Source organism: Colias eurytheme, chromosome 20, assembly GCF_061535395.1.
Source record: "Colias eurytheme isolate Ceu_HAF_F1 chromosome 20, ilColEury1 Martin Lab GWU primary, whole genome shotgun sequence".
Taxonomy (NCBI): Eukaryota; Metazoa; Arthropoda; class Insecta; order Lepidoptera; family Pieridae; genus Colias; species Colias eurytheme.
In genome coordinates this window covers 6,027,709-6,052,417 of record NC_142999.1, presented here as the reverse complement: position 1 = coordinate 6,052,417, position 24,709 = coordinate 6,027,709, and the positions used below count along the sequence as shown (strand labels likewise).

The 24,709-nt window shown below is 32.1% G+C and overlaps 1 protein-coding gene across 1 annotated transcript in view; it reads left to right on the top strand.

The window, feature by feature from the left end:
• Window positions 1–883: 883 nt before the first annotated feature.
• Window positions 884–24,709, top strand: part of LOC149899711 (uncharacterized) — a 38,902-nt gene continuing 15,076 nt past the window's right edge. The window contains exons 1-4 of the mRNA XM_090114038.1: window positions 884–898; window positions 4,463–4,636; window positions 18,959–19,143; window positions 24,593–24,699. Of these exons, the coding sequence (XP_089970164.1) occupies window positions 884–898; window positions 4,463–4,636; window positions 18,959–19,143; window positions 24,593–24,699 (481 nt within the window). The remainder of the gene's footprint in view (window positions 899–4,462; window positions 4,637–18,958; window positions 19,144–24,592; window positions 24,700–24,709) is intronic.

Below are 24,709 nucleotides of genomic sequence, written 5' to 3'. Positions count from 1 at the left end.
AATAAATCTCACAATGTTATCTTATTATTAGAAAATGCAAAAAGTCAATTTCCATTTGTGGCAAAGGTTAAAGTGAATCTAAATATCTAATCTCAAGTTTTTCGCTAACTCGATGTCATTACAACAAAATAAATATCATAAACGTCATGGAATTGAGCAAAGCATTTGAAACTATTCGGAGTCCATCAGAATCCCATAACTCAACTATCTCCATTATTCCCACGATCCCGTTCTTATAAGGCCCGTAATAATGATCAGTATCGATCATTACGTGAAAAACATATTTTGTACTCTTTTCTAATACTTTAAGGTTTATTTTAGATCACCGCTGTACAAAGTATAGGCAATATTTATTGTTATTCCGCAATTAAGATTAATGATAAGATTTTAGAGTAAGTACTTAATCCAAATGTCTAGTTAGAACCGGAGCAGCCTTAATACGGTGTTTAAAGAACAAAATTAGTATGTGGGTGGATCGTATTAGAAATTACTTTAATCATCTCGTATCATAATTGTTTTCGCGTTGGTTTGATCATACATTACGATGTAAATTCATGAGATGTGATTACCAATGATATAGATTTCTAATCATAGGGCTGTACCGCTAAAATATAGAAAGGTTTTAGAACGTTGCATTTATGTAATGCTAATTATCGGTAGGTACAAGTGATCTAGTTTATTAATTAGGAGCAATACCGATTTGTAAGAGATAGACCCCCTTGCGAGATAGAGCCTGCATAATTATGAGCTAGTGATTTCAAACTCAATATTTTAATATTTACGCTCTATATATTTATCTCATTTAAAATATGTATATGTAATCCAAAAGCACAATAATTCAAAAATTTGTTTATAAGCATTATGCGAAATTTCAAAGCGTTCAATGAAACAGTACCCAGTATGTCTTTGATATTTGTGAAACCGTACCTATATTATTTTTCATACATATTTTCTCTCTATAATACCGCAACAATTTAAGCAAACATTACTCATTTCAAACCACACACGTAGTAATTTCACAAACAATGAACTTCACAATTCAACAAAACAATAAGATATAATCCCATACAATAGTCTTTCGTCGCTTGTCTTACCTATTTATTGATATAAAACATTAATACTGCACCCACCAGTATATCTTGATCCACTTATTTCCTACGTACTCCTCCTCATTGCCTATAAAAAGGACTAAAGAAGGGGACAAGGAAGATCATGTGATAGTGGTTTTGTCAATTGGCCAAGGAAGTGCCTGAGGCTACGAACTGTTGTTGCTTGGTTGTTAAACATTGAAAGCTAAACGTATGAACAATTGTTCAAGTGCTTATTCAATTGAGATATAAATTCGCATAAGGACTAGATAATAGGAGTTGTCTGCGGCAAATTTTGTTAATGAAATGAAATTTCTGAAACTGTGGAATTTAACTAAACTAATAATAATTAATTACTTGTCTCATATCTCTTTGTGGTGAAACTTTATTAAAAAAACTTCGATAGGAACTCTGGTTAAAGCTGGGCACAGTGAATCTAAGAACTTATACCTATGCAATTCCTGAAAAAGTCATCTTCAACATTTTCCTAACGCTTTCCAAAAGTCGAAACAGTAGATATGAATTTAACCTTGTATATCGAATGAAATTTCACTTTTATAAAATTCATACAAAGACCGCATTTTACAAATAAATCATGTCATATAGAACGAATACATAGATCAAATAATTATTATAAATTAGTATATCATAAATCAATCTGTAGTATTCATTTGTAACACAATTACATTAAGCGCTTTCGTTAACATCATTAATCTATATACCCGGAGGCTTGTTTGTTCCTCTGTACATGCTGTTACAAGAGCAAAGAGCTGTACACTTTATGATTTTGTTATTAACAGTGATATTCATCACTACATAGTATAAAACAAAGTCACTTTCTCTGTCCCTTTGTATGCTTAAATCTTTCAAACTACGCAACGGATTTTGATGCGGTTTTTTCTAATAGATAGAGTGATTCAAGAGGAAGGTTTTAGTATATAATTTATTAGGTTTAAGTCAAAGCGGGCGAAGCCGCGGCCGGTAAGCTAGTTATGTATAAGTCAATATGGAATGATTGATGGCAGATTATGTTTAAGGTAGTATTAATTTGGTAATTTACTTTGAAGCAAAATAAATTGCAATGAATGTATACTTTTTGGTGGTGTTATTTACATATTATTTGGAATACATATGAATATTGGACATATTAGAATTTAGAACAAATCAAAACGAACTTTCTATGTAACAGCACAACAGCTTATACTCTATGTACCTAATGAAAAAGATCTCTTAAATTTGGTTCATTAATTTCACATTTTACTGCATCTTCATCAACTTCAACAACAAGAATTTTTCAAGTAGTTTACGTCAAATTAATTTATGTATTCTATCATCCTACTCAACAGACAACAATGCTGTGATTATCAATGTATACATTTTTATAACTACGTAGGTACTTACTACTTATATCTAGCATAGTCGCGATCTAGGTGGGCCCGTTGAATTATCTCTCCATCAAAGTATTTCAAATAGAGCTCTTCTTAGTATTTCGATATTTTCAATTGATTCTATTATGCTTCATTCTCAATGGGCAGACCGACCGTTAGGTCGACTGATTGACCGATACAAATTATTGTAGCACTTCGATTGTTTAAAACAATGAGTTGTTTTTAACCTCTTCTTAATTCCAATAGAACTTGTAAACTAAACACAATAACAACATTACTATTAATTCATTTAACTGCTATAGGAGTTAGGCGTTAAAAATAAGCTTAATTTAAACTCTATAGGTACAATAGTTCAGTTTAAACAAATATTTACGCCGCGTTTATGTAAACGTACAGGCGAATGCAAGCGAGTTAACAAACTATAATTAAATAAATCCGTCTGCATAATATCATAATAATGTTCAGTTGAGCGTAAAGCTGCGACCCCCTGCGAGCGCGTGGGCGACCACAATTATGTCTTAACGCGAATCTTTGCGACAGGTGGGCGGGGCCAGGCGACGCGCCTCACAGGGCAACCATTTACGTTTTTATAAACATATTAATGATTTGGTCTTTGGTGTGGTTAGTGGTTAAGAAAGCTGTGGGACAATGTGTGACTGGGACATATTTTGTCTTGTGTTATAGATATATCATACTTGATATAGAATCTACATCTCTATAGGTATTATAAAATACTTCTTGAAGTGATAATGATTGATTTAATTAAGTAGGTATTATACCGTTGCATGATGTTTATGCTAGTAGTGATGTTTAATGCCAGTAGTACCTAGTAGGTTTTAGATTACCATTCAAAGACTTTGGTATTCACTCACTCAAAGATCTTTCACATGATACCTTTAACTTTTGAATTTCATATTAGAAACTAGATTTTATCGATAAACGATAAAAGAACATGGATATGCTTCATTTTCCATTGTACATACTTAGGTTTTTAAATTGTTATAATTTTAAATGACGAGAAATTTATCTAAACTTTAGTTTCCAAAATGTATTAATCCATAAAACCGTGAAGCGCTAACCCTAGCAAATTAAGTACATGGTAGAAACATCAAAGTTGAGGGAAACCTCATCCTACTCTCCAAGCTATGATTTAATTAAACGCAATAAAGCCGACCTAGGTTAATTGAAATTTGTTTAATATGAAAACAAAGAAAATTAAAATACAATTTTATTAACCCTGTCTGACCTACACAAGCTGCACTCAACTGGACTTCGTAATTATATGGCTGCTTCTTACAGAATATTATTATTGTTAAAAAGATTGTTTTAATTCTTATTGTTTAGACATACAGAATTATTGAAGTGAAACTTCTTTCGCGTTGAGAGCGTCACGTCCATGGCGTTAGGCGACGATTTTGGTACCTTTGAATCTTGCCAAAGAAGTTTCACTTCTGACACGTGTGCTCAGAACACACGCTCTTTTTTATTAGTAGGTATATAAAATATTGAGAAACCGTAGAGTTATATTTTAATTGCGCCTGACACTTTGCCGAACTTTGGAATGTGATCTTAATATCTTATCGACGCGAAAGAATGTCAAATACAATTTATGTTATTTGAAAAGCTCGATTGTGCAGAAATGAAATGTTAGGAACTAGTAGCATTTAATACGATGAAAATAAAAGTGATCCTTGTTTCACGAAATAATAAGCTGTTTAAATAACTGTAATGTATGATTATCTGCACTATAGCCTCTAGAATCTAGATAAGGCAGTGTAGTAGGTGCATTTATCGCTGGTAATATTATATACTAGATATTCATTTCTAACCCTTAAAAAAACAAGAAAAGTATCAAATATAGTTTTTGACTGTCTAAATAAAACATATAAACTCACATTCTTAACATTCGCAAAATTAGCAAGTTGAACAGTCTCGTAGGTACCGCCATTAACAATTTTAACAATTAATTAATGTCTTTTTTCCCAGGAGGACCTCCTTATCCACGGGGACAGTGTGTACGACGTGATCGACAAGCAGGACCAGCAGTCAGTGAGATCAGAACTATCGAGGGCTCCTACAGACGGGGAGGACAGAGTCTTCCTTTGTCGCATGAACGTCGCGAGAAACGCACGCCGGCAAATGCGGTTTGGTGATCAAAAGGTAAATAATAGTTATTGTTCTATAAAAAAACATGCTAGGAAAAGAAGCTCCAATTTTTGAAAATGGTTAGTTAGTAAACACTAGTGACTAGTAGATTAATGGATGGAACACTAGTGACTAGTAGATTAATGGATGGAAAATGATGAATTAGAGAAGTTTAAGTGTATCTAATTTGTTATGTTTCATTTAGGTAATTGAATGTATGTATTGAAAAATAAAATTAATGCATCCAACTTAAACTATGTATTAGAGCTTTTGTATGTAGAGAATCAACGTAATTAATTTTAAAAGTAAAATGTAAAATTAAATTATATAAAAGCAAAATATATTGGCATAAGTTGCATAATTTACTAATCATATTCGGTCTTTTTTTTTTATCTATTAATTTTGAAATTAATTTTTTGCAATCGAAGTATGAGTTACAAGTGAAAGCAAATCTTGGAGTAATTTAATAAAATCAATCAATGTGTATCAAAATGATGGAACGTAATATCTGAGTAAAAAAATTAAAAGCATTTTTGAATGTTAATTAAAACATTAAAATTATATAACGGTATCTAAATTAAGCGTAATTTCTTAAAGCAATTATATACGCTGTCAGTCACGCTGTCTGTACGTTTCAATTTTTATACTTATAGTTCTGTTTTAACTACATTCCTCATTCAATATATTTTTGTATAGAAAGAAGTAGTTGATGTTAGAAACAGGATCAAATGTAATTCTAAATTCAAATAAAACACGTTGTTTATGTGACTAAAGTATTTATTTTGAAATAAGTATCAACGAGAATTTTTATTTTTATCAAGTTATCAAGTACAAACATAAATATAATCAGTAGGATTGCAATCAATAACAATATTGGGTAAAATACTATCGGCTTAAAAAACTTCACAATGACCATATTTGTGCTAAAAAAATTAACACTCAATTGAAGTATCTCTTTAATTCAATACATACTTAATTGGCCCACAACACTGCAATAAAAACAAGCACAGCTAAAATCAATATTTTGAAATACGATGATGCGTCTCAATTAACAAGTTTACTTTCAAAACATTTAAGTGCTCATAAAAATAATCGTGCGCACATTTTTTTAAACCATTTACCATTACGTGTTTCAATTAATAGTTCTTTACCTCAATTAAGACTCATCTGATCCGATCATTACATGTTTGAACTGAGATTTCACTTTTAAATGAATTATAACTTTTGAGAGCGCATCTGGGTATTATATTTATCCTCTCGTTATTTTATTATGTAACGGTTATAGTAGTAATTGTGAGACATTTTGCTTTCTTCAAATTTGCATAAATGGTAGAGCATACAATCTAATATATGGATTCATTTAACTACTATATTATATTATACTTAACTAGCAGTCCGTTTTAGACTAACTCAAACTCAAACTCAAACATTTATTCATTCAATTAGACTTCTTATAGAAGCACTTTTGAAACGTCATTACATATTTTAAAATTTACCACCGATTCGGAAAGCAGTATCTACGGAGAAGAACCGGCAAGAAACTCCATAGTTTCTCTTTTAAATCATGTCAGTTTTACAATTTTACAAAATACATATGTAACATCATAATATATTATAATAACATGCCAAAGAACTGTCCTGTGGTTTTTTCGCGACAACCCTCCATGGGTTTTTATCGTCCATATATTCCTGAATACTGTAGTACTAATTATTAATTTCGTGAATTTTGAAAAATTTTAGAAGTCCAATTTTTACCAACATAAGAATTTGTTATAACATGGGGTAACTAAAACTATATTAGTGATAGTTTGAAATGAATAATGATGTTTGATTTAGTTCTATAAATAATATAAAACGAAACAGAAAATTTAGCAATTAAGATGGAATAATAAAATAAATTTGAATATCTACTCCATGTCTCGAGTTCCATAATCGTCTATAATATTTCGTCAATTACAATATGAGACACAGAAAACATCCCAACATCAAAATAATCTAAAACTTAACTCTAAAGTTATTGCATAAACGTTTGCAATAACACTACACACAATAAAAAACAAAGAACATCGTAGAATGACAAACACAAGCCATCCATAGCTTTATTGTGAGCAATTAATTTTGTCTTGCACGTGCTTCTGCGAGCTTTCACGATATATTCGCTATGAGCTAAAACTTCATGGCTTTGGAATATTGCTAATATTTATAATCTATATTGTCTATATATTATATTCAAGGAATATTGTGGACTTCAAAATAATTTAAGATAGTTTGACATCTTTTTACCCGACTTCTCTAGGAGATTATTGTCTTCCAGTTTATTAGTTTTCACGCTCTGTAGCGTAATAATTTACTGAGTTTTCGTAACAATTTCCTTAATACTAAAATATTGGTAATGACATAAAATGTTGGTATAATTCATAGCTTTCATTATGGTTTTAGGTACATTCATAAAAAGGAGTCGATTAGCAAATAAAACGCCCACAGTGATTAAATGCAATGACTTATCCAAGAACTACTAAAACATTGGTCTATTTGTATAAGTAATGTAACAGTTATGGTTTATAGCTGTTTATTTAGAATTACAGCCAAGTAGGCTCAATATTGCGTATGATAACGATATTCAGAATAATATAACGTTTATAAATACGTTTCGTAATATGTATCAATCAATGTACATTACTGTAAAGATTGCAATGTTTTTGAATAACATTTCGAAATACGACGATACGCCCGTGCGTAAAATGGGCTATTTAGGCTATAATACTTCGTTAGAATTTCGATATATATGTAGCGATCTCGTCTTATCACATTTAAATCAATTATTTCGCTTCAAAGATTACCCGTACATTTTTCATATTGTAGATCTTGACTCATAAGTCCATTACCCGTACCCTAGTCCAGTCCTTACCATAGTAAGTCTGACTATCTGCAGGGCTTTGTCGTTATTTTTTGGCGTAGAGTACCTAAGAAATCTATTGACATAGAGTGGTACAAATTGTTTATTGAAAATATAAATTACTGGTTGTATGTATCTATTATTAACATTGTCGCAAAATAGAACATCAATACAGAGTCGTACACAAAGTCACATACAATAAAACTAATTCCGATACGAGTAAGCTTGTTGTACAGTTAAAGGGTGCTATTAGCGCTTAACCATTTACCTGTTGCTGATGAAGTTAAACCACTAATGAGGCTTATCACGAGATGACACCGCCGATGTCTGCTTGTTAGCGATGGGACGAGTGCGTCTTTCCGTCCGTTTATTTTGGTCCAGAGTTACTTGTGATTGTTTACGTTTCATTTTTGAACGGGATAATTAATTGTAATGCGGATTTGTAGCAATTGTATTGTATATAGTAGCTATTGTATTTTTTGAGAGCATTGTTTGGTAACTTTTTCTTCTTGACGCAGTTTCTGCTAATTTAAAATAGGATGTAAAAATCGTTTCTCTGGAATTAAAACTGCGTCCTGGTATAAATATATACTAATATTATAAAGCTGAAGAGTTTGTTTGTTTGTTTGTTTGTTTATTTGTACGAACGCACTAATCTCGGGAACTACTGGTCCGATTTGAAAAATTCTTTCGGTGTTAGATAGCCCATTTATCGAGGAAGGTTATAGGCTATATTTCATCACGCTACGGGCAACAGGAGTGGAGCCACGGGGGTGAAACCGCGCGGAGCAGCTAGTATTTCATAAAGTAGATACCTTATTCTTGAAGAGGAAAATCATCGTATTTCAAAGTGGCAAGCTGCGAATGATTTCTATGAAACGCTTAAAGGTTAACAGATATTTATCGTTATAAATTTAGGCAAGAGTACCTACAATGCAATCTGTTCGAATTCTGTTAGAATATTGAATAATACTTCTTACGAATATAATAGATTTAAATTCGATGTATTTATTATAAAAAAAATACCGCGTAAATTTGTATTATGTAAATAAATGTGTAATAAGTAGGACCTTTATTTTATTGCAAATAGTATCTCCATTACTGCTTTAACATTCATATTATTCAACTGCAACATACCGCTACTAGATAAAATAAATACATCAACACAACACATCATTATTTCGTCACAGCAATTTTCTTCTATCACCTATCGATTTAGTCTTACAAAATATTATACATTACGCTATATTAACTAAATTGCAACTATCACTATCGCAAAAACTCAATTCAACTATCATTAACATCTTAAATATTATGTTAAATGGTGTATAAGCAATGCATCTTTTATGTTTAGCAAGTCGGTAGAATTAAGCTTCTCCATTTAGTTAAATCGTTTCTCTTTGATGCAACTAATTCACAATACTTATGAGACTTATTCACGCCTGTATGCTTTTATTATAATGTTTAGATAGAGCAGGATCGTTCTCTTTACATGCATTACGTTGATGTATTATGTATTTGTCATTTTGAGTGACTGGTAAGTTAAATAGAACATATCAAAAAGCTATGAAACCGGTAATAAATTTTCCTATTAGGATCACTAGGAAAATTGATAACCGGTTAAATAGGTTCTTATTTAAATATTATTTAACTTGAGTTGTGACTTCTTTGTCACCAATTTGTAAAGTTGAGCATAAGAATTAGGTACTAATGAGAACCTTCAAGACCTGAAGGACTTTAAAACTTCAATTTATAAGACGTAATCCTAGTCTTCCTGCGTTTGGCTCTGTAATTATAAAGTAAATTTAATAAATCACATACTCGTATGGGAAAAAAGAAATACTTGTTAACATGCAACTATGAGTAATAATATAATATGCAAGTTGTGTAATATCTATGAGTAATTCTCATAATTAGACAATATGATCACGTAATACGTCAAATGACACCATTCCCTCATCAATTACCAATCAAATTAAACCAAGAGCACAAACGCATCCATCGATCACAATATCATATACATACAATCAACATTTGCACTTGAAAAAAATAACCGAAATTAGTATGTATTACGTCGCATTAAGAGTCATAAAACATATCATTTGTTAAGAGAATGATCCATTTCTATGTGGCATATAAGTCTAATCGAAGAACATTCCAACACACAAAACATCGCTAACCATCATTATACAATGACAAAAGAAACTGGTGCAACTGCTTCAAATGTAAGACCGATTGTAAAGTCAGCATGACACAACATATTTATATCTTATCATCTATATTAAATCATTTAACTCGAGATTTAAACGGGGATCAGTGCACTCCGACTTGGTCTATGAAAAGATGTATTAAATAGAATTTTTAAGCGCTACATTAAATTTGCCGTTGTTTGACTTTTTGTGTTAAGAAATCTCGCGTATAGTCTGCAAAAAAATTATCAATAGACTAATAATTAATTATTAATAGATTAATATGTTTTGTGTAAGTTATTAATGTTTTTTATAAGATTAGATAATATAAATATAAATTGACATTAAAGTACCTACTTATTCCCTAGTTTCAAACATTTAATGCTAGGTAGATTTGTAGGTATGTACATTGTACACCATAGGTTAATATTTGTTGCAATAGCGCATAGACAATGCTGCCAACAGTAGTAACAAAACAAAACTCATTATAGAGTCAAATACAGATACTCTACATACCCATATAGTAAACAGTTCTATATTCGATTGCGAACAGTACATCGATTGGTTCCAATATACTAATCTTATTCCATATTATAATAACGGCTCGGTCTCAGCAAAACATTCCTTTGCAATACATTGCGGTACGTATATTGTTACGTGTGGATCCGAACTGCGTCTCTTGCACAATTATGAGCCAAATCATATATGGTCTACATATTATGATAAATAGAATATCTATTTCATGTTACTGAGTACATAATATTATATATATTTTTTAGACGAGACCCCAAAACTCTACATAGAGAGCATGGACTATGTTTTGAATATGATTATAATACTCATTATCTAGTAATATCTAAGAGTAGATAATATATATACGGGGTGGGTAACAAATGGCATCATAACAAATCTCCATTGACCAAATGAGTAAAATTGAATAACAATAAATTAAATTTTAACCTTAGACATAAATCTCGAGTAGAGTAAAACAACGAATATCAATGCGACTAAAGAACTTTCAATTTAGAATAAGTTATCTCACATCTTTGCCATTTTAAATAAATAAACAATCAAGTAGAATGCAGCAAGTCCTTACAAATGTTTGAACAAGCAAGATGCAATACAGTTTGCAATATTAACTGGATAGTTAGACCCGTCATCACTTTTTATGGAGCGTAATGGACCATTCAAAAGTATTTAGTCAAATTGACAATGTTGTGAATGTGGAAATCTTTATTGGAGTAATGGCTGATAGTTCTTGGTTGTATTTTTTAAGTTAAAATTGTATTTTTTTTTGTTGTTTGTATAATAAATAATGGTGTGTTTTGTTCCGTTATTATATCAATTTTTAATTACAGGTTCCATACTTTTCAGCCCCAGTTATTGCATTTATGAGATACATAATATGTATGTATATATAAATTTCTTTGTATTAAAGTTTTAAAGAAATAATTTGATTGGAATGTATTCATATTATACTCTATGTACGCCTTCTCATAACATTAAAGTTAATATAGTAGGTAGATATACCTTATAAGTACTTAATTTTTCATTTCCAAGTTCATTTTTCCAATCAAAACATTGCAAATATTATGCAAATAATTATCAATCGTGGTTTGTTAAAAAACACTTTTAATCTATTATTCGCTTACTTAAAAATAAACGGCCATGTCCCATAAATCTAAACAATCACGCCTCTCCGACGCGTCATATTCAATCATATCATACACGGTTAAACAAAATAAAATTTCACAACCTCACCTTCGATACCGACCTTTATAATTAAAGAAGATGCTATTACCTTACTTTATAGATACCTCTAATTATATATATTTGGTGTTTTCTACGCGTAGTGACGAAATGCTATCCGTAGTCATTATTTGAATTAATATACCTACGTGCGGTTCAAGAGTGTAGGTACGTAATGATCAATTTTTATAGCATCCGTGAGAACACGAACAAATGATATGTCTCCGTATTGAAACTTTTGATCAATGGGCTGATTTACGGGTTATTTCAAATCGTATGTAATTAACATCGATTTGAAAGCGATTCATGCAATATCGATTTAACGTGAATAATTGGATTGTAGTACTCGCAATTAGTTAAGCGAAATTTATGTATTATTATTGAATACATAATAAATAATGATAATTTGGTAGAAGCCAGAAAGCAGTAATTTAGTTGCAGTTAAACTACGACATTTAAAATGTCCGCATAGAATTAAGAAATATGCTCTGAAATAGTCTTATTTTTTATCGATAGAAATAACTAAGTTCATTTCCCTTGTTTGTCTATAAAATTAACATAAATCTACCAAGCAATAACCAATTTTAATTGCTTATTAAATGCAGATGAAAAACAGGTTTGAAAACTTGCGTACTTACTTTAATGTATGCAGTGTTGTTATTAAAAATACTTGGAATATTGGATATTAAAATAGTGTAATCTATACATACATATATATTTCTGTGGTGTTTGGTACGTACCACTTAAGTGCAAAATGGTGATTTTTGAGTATGAGCGTTTGAAAGTTTTCACGGTTGCTACCCTGTTGCTACAGATCGGAATAAACTCTTGAGTAAAACAAATTTATGATATTTAAATGTCTTATATGTTCAAGTTTAGAACACTTACAAAAAAAATAAAAAAAATGTTCTAGTTCAAGAGTAATTGTTACTTAACATGTTTGTACCAAAAGAAAAAAATGTGAAAATGATGTGAAAATGTCTAAAACGTGTGTACTTAAGTGGATTAGAGCATATTTATTTGTACTCTTAATTAGTATTTATTCCTATTTTTACCCTAATGGAAAGGATTTTTCATTTTTTTTTCGACGGAGACATAAACAGACATTAAAAAACAAATATTATGGGGAAACGTCTTCCATACAAATAGATTTAACCATATATAAAAATAAAAACGAATAGGAGTGTGATTTGCCACAAATAAGTACTCATAAAAAAGCCAGGAAATATTGTGATTTTCGCAATTCAATGCATTCTCTTCTCTTCTCAATGCAATTCTCTGATACTCTCTCTACAAAGTAAAATCCTAAAAGTAGTGTGTATGTGCGTGTGTGGTTCAGAAGTCACGGTAGTTCGCTTGCCTGCCGTGCTAGATGCTGCGGAATCGATCCCATCAACCGACATCTACGAATGTGTCTTTTTCGGATGCATAAGTAGATTCTCTAATAACCAGAGATACATCTTCTATAACAAGAAAACATCATCATTTCTAATAACAGGAAAACATCGTGATGGCAACCGGGATTTTGGTCTGAAATCACCAACCAGCAGTGAGCAAGCGTGGTGATTACTGCTCATGCCTTATCCTTGTGAGAAGATGCCCTTACCTTGCAAATAGTTACGATCTGGATCAAGTCAAATAAAATTTGTTTGTAAAACGTACCACTACAACATTCATTCATAGTCCTCATCACTGTCACTGAAAGTCATAAGATTGTTTCTAGTCGGACCATGAGACAATGATTTGAAATAATCATCATAAATTGGATCACTTATTGGCAGGAGATCTAAGAGATCTTTGAATTTCAGAGCATCGATATTGAAAGGCTCATTAGAGGCCAATGGCAAAGCCACTTCGGAGACTTCTCTCTTTTCTCAGTTCTCTTAAACCAGAAATACAGCAACTCTTCATTTTCACTCAAAGAGTATTTAAAATCTACGTCATTAGACTTTTCATACATCAACCAGAAAATACAGTTCTAACCAAATGTAGTTTTGTCTGTTGCAGTATTTCTTTTGATAAAATGAGTAGGCAGTCAATAGTTTAGAAAATGGAAGATCAGATTCATTCGTTAATTTTACATCATGGCGATTGCTGGTCATTTTAATTTATCTCGGGGAACGGAGATGGTGCTGTCTTTTTTGAAAATGAATCTTTCAATATCTGCTTAACAGGCAAGATATTATACCGATTTTGACCTGGACAACACTGAATATAAAATAAGCTACTCTATTTCTTCTGCCAAACCGTTAATAAAATGCCATAAGCATGATGCGATTTCATCCGCACCTCTTTGAGCTATTCCTTCATACATAACATAATGGAATGTTCGTTTAGTAATAACTTTGCGGATTTTTAAATTAAAAGTCCAAAGTTTCTTTTATAAAAATACTACAGATGCAGTTAAATTTGGAATCTGTAAACAAACAGCTTTTATCTTTTAGTTTCATAGTGAAATGTTGCCTTATGCTCCGATTTTTCTAAATCTATTCTAATCTGACACGAAAGAATGAATTTGAAGAGACAAAGAATCTAACCTTGTGCATGTAGGTATCGTTACTTGGCTTTTTAAACGTTTACCAATCTTTAAATCGATTTAAAGATTGGTAAACGTTTCTGAACACACTAAGTCTAAGAGATCTTGCATCACATGCTTTATAGGCTTCAGACCTAATGTCTGAAGATTTAAATTATGTGCCAAATAACGTTATATTTAAGTAAGGTAGAAGAACTGTTGAGTTCACAAATAATTTTATTTGATTTGGTACAAATAAGTTAAGTGATGATAATAATTATTCAAGTTTGGTCTAATTATGTTAAGTGCTCTTACGTTGTAAATGGCCGTTCGTTGAATTGAGTATTCGTTTTACAAGTCTATGTTAAGTTATATTAATATATTTGTATCAAATAAAAATATTTTTTTTTGTACTTAAGGGGTTTTGATACAACCTATTTAAGGTATTTCTACTATCAGTAGGCTTATGTGACATAGACCAAACGAAAGAGGACGTTTTTATCAGTATAGATGGCCAGAAAACAAAAAATGGCCATTTTTGCACTTACGAGGTATATACCAAACACCACAGATTTGCATTGCGGCATGTTTTATTTGCTGCAGCGTTTACGATTGAAGTTATATATCTTATAATATAATAAACCTACCGTTATATTATTAATACCTGAATATACCATTACTGGTTGTGATAATGAGATCAATTAAAATTATAACTTAAATGCATTGCGACCATGTATTTCGTAATTACAGGATAGTAGCTCTATTTGTAGTTTATAAATATGATCTTGATTGCTAATATAAAATAAGTAAACTTCTAGAGAAGTCACAAGTGTTTATATTCGATTAATAAGTTTCTCGCCTATTGAGCTGCATTGGAGAGATGCATTTGTTTCACTGATCTACGTAAAGAATATGCAAGCTTTGTGTCAACACTGAAAATTTTATTTAGTTTATTTACGTCATCGCACCAACTATATAAACAACTAGCGGTCCGCCCCGGCTTCGCCCGTGGTACATATTTACGTTTTCTCTACATAAAAACCATCCTCGTACTTCAAGGAATATAATAAAAAAAGAATTATCGAAATCGGTTCAGCCGTTCTCGAGTTATGCGCTTACCAACACATTTTGCGATTCATTTTTATATATAAGACTAGCGGTCCGCCCCGGCTTCGCCCGTGGTACATGTTTACGTTTTCTCTACATAAGAACCATCCTCGTATTTCAAGGAATATAATAAAAAAAGAATTATCGAAATCGGTTCAGCCGTTCTCGAGTTATGCGCTTACGAACACATTTTGCGATTCATTTTTATTATAAACAATGTTACAATGAGCTTGTACAAGACATACTTAATTACACTCCTTTTTCGCGTAAAATAGTAATATGTTTTTTCGCGTAAAACAAAAATAAAAAATCAAATCCCTAACATGAATTAATATTTTAACCATTCAAAATACCTGAAAAGTTCAGTAGGTAAATAGTCAATTAAACAGCTTTCACTTTATGAGGTATCCAATGAACAGAATGCTAAAGTAAAACTAAAATTCACGCGTTTGCAAGCGTGCCAGGTTATTTAAATTAAGCCGCAGCAAAAACAGTGTGGCGTCGTTAGGGTAAGCCGAGATGCATTTATTTATGAAATGTAAATTTAACTGATTGTAATAACAAAACTGCGAGCCTCCGTACTCTATATTAAGATGTATTATTTGCATATTGTATATTGAGAATGTGTGACCGTTTCAATACGTTTGTTTTTTGCTTTGTCAATCTGTACATCTAGACTTGTGGTAGTGATTTTATTTATCTTATAGTGAACTTTGTAATACACCATTTTATATCTGTTTCAATAAACATACTAAACGGAGATTTTTTTATGTTAGTCTCCACGAAGAATTGAACGCTACAACCTCCGCAACAAAAAGCTCAAAGCTCAGGCTTTAACCATACAAACGGGATTTATAGCTATCAAATGCTATATATATCACATATAATTGTTATACATAATTATACAGTCTAAACGCATAATTTTAGAAAAAAAATAAAAAACAAAAACACTTAAAATACCGTCCAAAAGTCGATAAACGCTCTAAAACCTAGACCGGCCATTAACCCTTCGAGACTCGTGTGATAGACACAGCTACACTTTGTATAAGTTTCGTGACGCGAAGTGAGTCAGTCTGCGTGCCATGCGCGTGCGCAGCTTGCCCGAATTCACACAAACAACACGAACTCATTGCTTTTCCGTTTTGTGTATATCCATGTAGAGTTAGAAAATAATATTATAAAATTATACATTTTAAATTGACATATTATAGAAATTAGTATGTTTTAAGGCTCTATCTGAAGCAGAATAAAAGATTTATTTACTAAAATTATTGACATACTGTCTGCCAACATATTCATCATGTTTTTGATAATTTCTAACTATTTCGAAGTATGTAATTTAAAGGCTTTTTGATAGAGCAAAACTCAGTACCAATCGTCAGTCATATCAATCGAGACTTCTGTGCTACTAACTTCGCCAAATTTAATAATATTACAGGTTTATACCCCGTCTCCTGGGGCCTATAAAATACGAGGCCCTAACGGGCCTACCTCACCCGTTATGAAGGAACATGTAAAAACAATCTGACAGAAGTGACGTAACAACTCGTGACTACGCCAAGCCGAGCGTGACTCTTTTGACCACACTTTTATATTCAAAGTTATATTTTATTGTTTTAATATTGATACCACGTCTAAATTGTTACTATACTACGTTTGGGTGAAGGATATATAAAGTTTGGACATTCTGTTTACTTGTACTTTTTGGAATACTTGAATGACTGCTTACTGCTTAGTGCTTGTCATATTCCAGATTTTTTGCCGAGGGAAATTAGCAGAAATTTCACTTTGGTATTTAGGTCGTTGTAAGGATAAGAAGAAAAATGTTATATTAAACAAATTAAATCAATCATATACTTATAGTCATAATATTTTTACTTTATTTATGTTTATTATGTATCCCTATAATTTACATTAATGTTAATTAACTTTGCTATTATTAGAATCTCATTTAAATGATTAGTCTATTACAATCAATTCTACAGATAACTGTTAGAATTGACATCTTAATGTAAAATGGTCCTGACCATTATACACTGAACCTTGAAATTACGTGGATGTTTAGAAAACGCCAAAATCAGAGTAACATGACAGGATCAATGCTGGCTGGTCATTCGTCGGGTCATGACTGGTCACGACAGTATTATCTTTGGTAGAAAGTTGTATTGTTCCCCTCTGTTTGTGTTCTTGGCTAAATTCGGTATAGCTGATAGGCAGTCACGATTGATAGGTACACTGTCGTACAACTCAATAACCATTACACGCTAGATGACAATCAATTAGACACGTTCGAGCTCACCTTTATATATCAAATGATGTTTATTTTTAGTAATAACGAAATAAAAAACGGGAGTAATAATAGAAAATAATAAAAAAGTAGATTCTAGTTATAGATTTCAAGTCAAACTGTACCTTCTTTTTTTCATGTTATGTTCCAAAGGCGAACGGTCGAATATTTTTTAATCGAAAGCCTACGACTGAAATAATAGAAAAGAGTCATTCAATTATGTAATTAAACAATTGATGTTCTATTTCTTTTTTCGAGTTATGTATCAAATCGTAAAGAAAACCAACTGCCTATCCTCATCTAATACTGAAGCAATTCTACTCAAATTCTTACTCCAATTGTGCCAATGTTCAAATTTAATTAGCCTTATTAATAAACGAATATCTTGTCAATAAAGATTCGTATCCGTATACCCGTCATTACCAGTGTTAGTGGGCGGGGAGCGTTGACGCTAACATTTCTGTCTCGAGTTTAATCTTCGAAAGGAATCGATGTATAAATCTTGATAGAAACTGTTATTGAGTGTTAATTATCGTTATTATACATTTGTTTATAAGCAGTTTTGTGGATCCGTTGCACAATGAGCATGGTAACGAAACCATAAGTTTATAAAATGGTTTCAATACGTTTTATCTCTTTTTAACGCAATCGTAAACGTCAGTTATTTTGTGCAAAAAAGTGAGAGGTTAAAATTATAAAAAAATAAAGAAAGGTTAAAGAAAAGAGATGTTATATAAAAAAATATAAATAGTTATTCATAGATCTTCTTTATATCATGCCTAAATAACTATTATACCTACACTTCAAATATAAATAGTTGTTTTGAAAATACCTTCCCATTCCAAAGAAATTTTTAAGATTATTGTATCCGTATCAACAGTATCTTTAAAATAATTTATAATTAGTATTGAGCTCTTGTTTAACAACCATTCCAATTAATAAACTTACATTTAACCTATGTATCGCAAAGCTCTACTCTAAATCATATTTCTCACGTCAGAATTCACTAAACCCATAGTTTAAAACAGTTATCCACTCAAGCTGAGATTTATTGTCGTTGTGTAAGCGATATTGTTGGATAAGTTATTCAATTCGATAAATATATCAAGGTTGCGCATACCCGGAGATTACACCAGTGAGCGGCTGAACTGTGAACTATTGTGACTCTTATCGGTCTATTGTTGTTAAAACTTTGAAGAATGTCAAAGCGCCACGCCCCTGCCGAGACGTCGGTTTCGGGTTAGAGTTGAACGTCGTTAAACGTTAATAGAAATACCATTTGGCACGGGTGACCTTCGGCTGCCACTTGTTTCGCAATGTGAGCCTTTGTGATCGATATTTTATAGTTTTCGATTGCTTGGCTTTGAAATGTGTTTGAAAGCATTGTACTTATGGGGGCAAGAGCTTTTGAAGCGTTTTTGAAATACTTTGGATATTACACTGAGTTATTTAATGATTGCTAAATCTTAAGGAATATATTGCACAGCGTTTCTTCGAATATTCATGTTACCTATGTATTTTGTCTTATTCTTCTGTCTCGATTCTTACGTGCTCACCAACTTACAAATGACTAAAACATGAACATTTTTTGTAGGTGGTGCTAGTCCGAGGACACTACGTGTCATATCTCCCGCTATGCAGCCGCAACGAGCCCGTGTTCCTGGCGTCGTGCACGCCGCTGGCCATGCCCGAGACGCGCGAGTGCGTGGTGCACGGCGCCACCAATGTCTTCACTACTGTGCATGCCATGGACATGAAGATACTGCACATTGACACCAAGTAAGTGTTCCCTCCACGCCGCTGGCCATGCCCGAGACGCGCGAATGGATATGGACCTTATCCAAAAAAAAGCTTATTGTTATATATGCACATAATTTACCTTTTAAACATTTAAAATTTATTAAAATGTCCCCTGTACAAAACAACATGTAAATTTTAACAACATATTAGTTACAATATGATAATATGTACTTCCTAGTTCATTTTACAAGAGCAATCATAAAACAATAGGACAATTTCATGTTCATCGCACGAACATCGAATCCATTTGCCACAGAAGGTCACAAAGTGTTTTAGGATTAATCTCTTGTACGAGCACCTCAGCTTTGTTTCATTACCTTGCGAAGGTGATGATTGTAATATCTTCGCTCGCAATAATACTTCATATTAAGGTCATAATCATGAAAAGAAGACCCTGATTCAATAGAAACAAAAGACCAAGGGCAGAGTGGGAAACATATTTACGTTCTGACAAACAACATAGATATCCTAGTCTGCAATGCATGTATTTCACAAAGAACTTATCGATGCGTAGCTGCTACTGTCCATCAAGCGTGGCAGATGTATGACAACGTCTCTATTGAATCGTTTCATATTCATGCCGTCACCGTTTTCAATAGCACGAAATAATAAGAGAAGTTGAGATAATATGCAATGGTAAACAGTGGTCCGATGAGTTTATCACTAGCCGGGCGCGGGCAGCCAGCGCATCTGTCATGTTGAATATCATTGTCGACTCACAATGGAAGAGATAACATATTTAAAGTAATGCCCAACGTAAAGTTGTCCAGTGGAGCCTGTGTCAGCGGTATTTACGTACTTTATAACTCAATATTTAACAGCTTTAACACAATATTTATTCAGAACGCGTTGTCATTTTGTGATTTTAAAGATATTCAATTTCATGTTTGTGTCATACGTATAAAATATGTGTGCAATAAATTAATATTTGGTGAACATACATTAAATTTCACGTGTGTTTGAGTACTATGATTTAAATAATACACTCGTGTCAAGTCATAATTTGGTAATTTCACAACTATAATATTTGACGATTTTGAAAGTCTATATTGTTATGATTATATTACTAATTTGCTACAATCACTGCCTTCAAATTACAATGCCCAGAAGTCAGAACAAGATATATTAAGCGTAGTTTTTAATAAACAGGCCTTGCAGGTTATCTGTTTGTTTTGAAAAGCTCTCGTCACCTGTTCGGAAGCGAACAAACTTTGCATACAATGACAGACATACAAGCTCTCGAGTGTCTTAGCAATGTGGGTTGAGTTTACACTATTGGGAATTCTATAATCGCAAAGTGATGTTTATATTTATACGGTACGGTTTTTCCTTGTAATACTATGTTTTGAGTTAATAATTCTTTATCATAATTAAAATAATTTACTTGCAAGGTTAAGGCTAAGGTAAAATTCCGTTTCTATCTTATTATTCAGCGTATAGATCAAAGTGTTCGTTAAAGTAATGGATCTATTAATTAAAAGCTGTTTTATAATAGGCAAAAATAAATTTGAAAAAGCTCCGTAGCGTAATTGGGTCACAAGATTCTTGTAAGACTCTCCACTCTTCCACATATAGGTAGTAGTAATTACTAATTACATCATTGCCTTAAAAATGTCAAAAATACAAATTTCCGATAAATGTGTTGCCAGCTTTATATTTTGCAGTAATTTATGTGTCCAGCAAAGAGCGTATCAACGCACAGTTGTATGTCATACAGCATACTGGGCATGTCCATATTCCATCGCGCTGTCAAGTGTTGCCATGTCTATTACAATTTAGACATTTTCCTCTTATATAAAGAATTAATTAAACGATAGAGATAATTACTTTTACTGTAGTGTATAGAGCAGAACTTAAACATTTAATCGTTGATGAAGAAATTTGTGAATGACATCGAATCTTTTACTTGCGTTATTAATTTTGAATATAATGGCAATTTTTTAAATATTATAAGCGTATTAAAATTCCAGTTAAACTATTGTTCTATAATACGTAATCTGCAAGATAAAAATAAGCTAGAAATTACTATCAGTCGTACAGAAATATCAATAGAGCTGAAAAATGCATAACGATTTCACAAAGATTTTTACATTTTTAACATCTAGATGTTAAAAATGTAACACATATTATTAGATTTTGCGATGAGAAAATCACCAAGACATTATAACTAGAGTTAGTTCAGAAACATAAATTAACTGTTATAAAGTTATAAACGGAGAATCATTCCATTTGCCAAACCTTCGATGAATTGGTTTCTGATTTTGGTGTGAATATTTGACCTAAAACGATAATTAATACGGAACAAATAATACAAACGTATATCATGGATGTTATCGTCTGCCCTTATAAATTACACGGGTAATTCAAATGTTGCTGAATACAAAATGAGCTGTATATTGCCAAGCAATGAAGAATCAAGCATAAATCTATCCAAATAATTGATGAAGCGATTCGCTAAACTTATTTACAATTTAAATCCTAACGTATGTTTCAATCTATTTACTGTTAATTTATAAACACTTTTCGATCAGAATATGTTTAATATTTTAATATTTTTAATGTCCTGTCGTTTTCAAAGAGAAACCACACGGATTTGTAGAGTCTAATATTTTTAACGGATACTAATAGAAATGAACTTCTGTTACTTATTTTTAATATTTTTTTAATAGCGGTTCTTCTCGTACTTAAATAATTTATTTTCTACATTCAAGATGAATTCCATATAATTCAATTGCATTAACACGGTGATAAATTTACAATTATCTTTACAATGAAAACTGGCTAAAATCTATTGAATTGTAATTTTATTGCCTTTAGTGTTTTGTTCAAATGCTATATTTACATTAATCTTAAGTTTAAGTCGAGGGTTCGATGAATTGAGGTCACGGATACGACATATTGTGAGATTTATTTGTCTTTCGACAATACTTCAAAGGTAATTATAAAACAAATACACCTTACAATAATACAATCGCAATGTCAAGAATCCTACTCAGCTCGAAATAATCAATTTGCAATCATACATTTTTTGCAGTTGCGTGTTGCAGAGATGTGTTATTTAAAATATGATTTTCAAACACTTAGCTTCGTTGTCATCATACCATTTTACAGAAATTAACGATCTTGATAATATTGTAAAAAAAAATAAACCTTATATTATTATTATAAGAAACCACTTTCCTAAAATTAACTAAAATTGAAAAGGTTATTTTAGAAGAACCTGCTATATACATTCACAGTAACATTTTAAAATGTAAATTTACATCTTAGTTACGTACAACTTACAAGGTTCAACTGATTAACTCATTCGAAACCGTATTAAACTTTCCTTAATTAAAATTTCCGAACGTATATGCAATGAATGTAGACGGCAACGAGATGATAAATGTAATTAAAGTGTACTTGACACGGCAAAACAAATATTCGTTTTGGGTCATATAATCGATCAATCACATAGACCTTGTCAGTTATTCTGTTCAGATTAGTTCCGACTTGCTTTGAAATCGATAGGATATTTTATTAATAAGTTTCTATTCAGCTGGCGCTTGCATCTGCTACGTCATATATTTTGGACATATTATGTAGTCACTCTACATATTGATAGTTTTCTTATAATTTTGTAGAAGACAATGTACACTTAACGGCAAATTTTAACGTTATTTTGTTTATTCATTTATCATAGACCTAATTGTAAGAATATTATTAAATTGACTGGCACTTTTCCTGCGGCTTCCACTTTAATGTCGTAAAAGTAGCTAATCTGATGTACCTTATAAATGTAAAACGATTACTTGCTTGCGATTAAGGGGTACTTAAACAGTCGTTTAAGTACCCCTGATTAACATATTACTTTCCATTATAAATATACGTATGTATATTATATGTAGATATATAGTATAAGTACGCCTTTGAAAGCGAGAGTCCATAACGCATTCATACTTTTATTATGGAAGTCAATGACCTAAATTTAAGGTTTGTAAACAAACTTACCTTTTGCCCGCGGTATCGCCCGCGTAGCCTAAGGAAATTACCATGGGATGTTTCTCCACGATAAAAAGTATTTTATAGATATCACACTCTAGCTTCCTCACTATTCAATCGCAAAAATCATACCATTAAATCGCTCCTTTATACTCTTAACCAGGGATGTAACGGAGGTAGTTTTATCGGAACCGAAATCGGAATCGGAGTTTTCAAATTTGGTTTATCGGAATCGGAATCGAAATCGGAATCGAAATCGGAGGCAGGGTCAGTTTGTTTATGGACAAATAAAACATGATTTATAGTCAATTCTTTTCATTTTTATTTTTTATTATAAAATAAAAAACAACTGTGAAAAAAAATTGGCATAATTCCAAATGAACAAAAGATAAAATTAATGAATTTAAAGTTTAATTAAAATTAAAACCCAAAGTAGCGTGTTACATTTGGTGACATTACAATAAATGAACAATAGCTAAAGCAAATTAAATCAAAATGGACTCCAAAAGTAATGTATTGTACTTTATGAACAAGGTCTTGCAAAGCAATCATTTCCGAAATTAATCTGTCAATTTCCTTAGATTTAGCATGAGAAGTGCACCATTTTGTATTCTTCAGCAAAGTTTCTTTTAAATTCATTTGTTTTTTAGCATCCTGAAGGGGCGTCGAAGTCGAAGGCTGTACAGTATCTTTTTTTTCAGTTTCTGACTTAATGAATTCTTCATATTCAGTGGCATGGACAGACTTCAAATGACTTTTTAAGGACGTTGTCGTACCTCCCTTTCTTGAATACGTCTTCATACACAGTTTACACTTTGCCGAATCTGAATTAACTTCATTGAAGTAGTTCCAAATACAACTGGACTTAGGTTTCATTATCCCACACAAAAACAGATCACTTTCATTGACAATAAGCCGCAAAAATCAAAACAATTATCTATAACCTATAAACGTGTCTTGGGCGTAACAAATAATAACAACTAACAAGTGAAAAAATAATTGATGATAGAGTGCACGTAGTGGGGGTCGGGGGATTCCCCGCGCGACATGTATGAAACTGTTCGGCACAGGCCGTCGCGCGCCACCCGCTTTGTTTCGTTCGACCTCCGATTAACATCCGATACAAAAGTATCGGAACCGAAAGTGTAATAATAATCGAAAGTTCCGACTTAACGGAACCGGAATCGAAGCTCCGTTACATCTCTGCTCTTAACAATTAACATAGCACATACCTACTATAATTTCTATACTTAATATTATAAAGCTGAAGAGTTTGTTTGTTTGTTTGAACGCGCTAATCTCAGGAAGTACTTGTCCGATTTGAAAAATTATTCGTCATCGTCACGCTAAGACCAACAGGAGCGGAGCAATGCGGGTAAAACCGCGGGGCACAGCTAGTTAAATATAAGATGTATTGTAATATATTGAAATTTGTGTTCATGTCCAGTAGCGAATGGCACCTCGGGTGGGATCGGAGCTCGCTGCACGGTGTGAGCTGGTACCACCTCCTCCACCCTGAATGCTGTAAGGAGGCCCAGAGCAAACATCGATTGAGTAAGTTTCT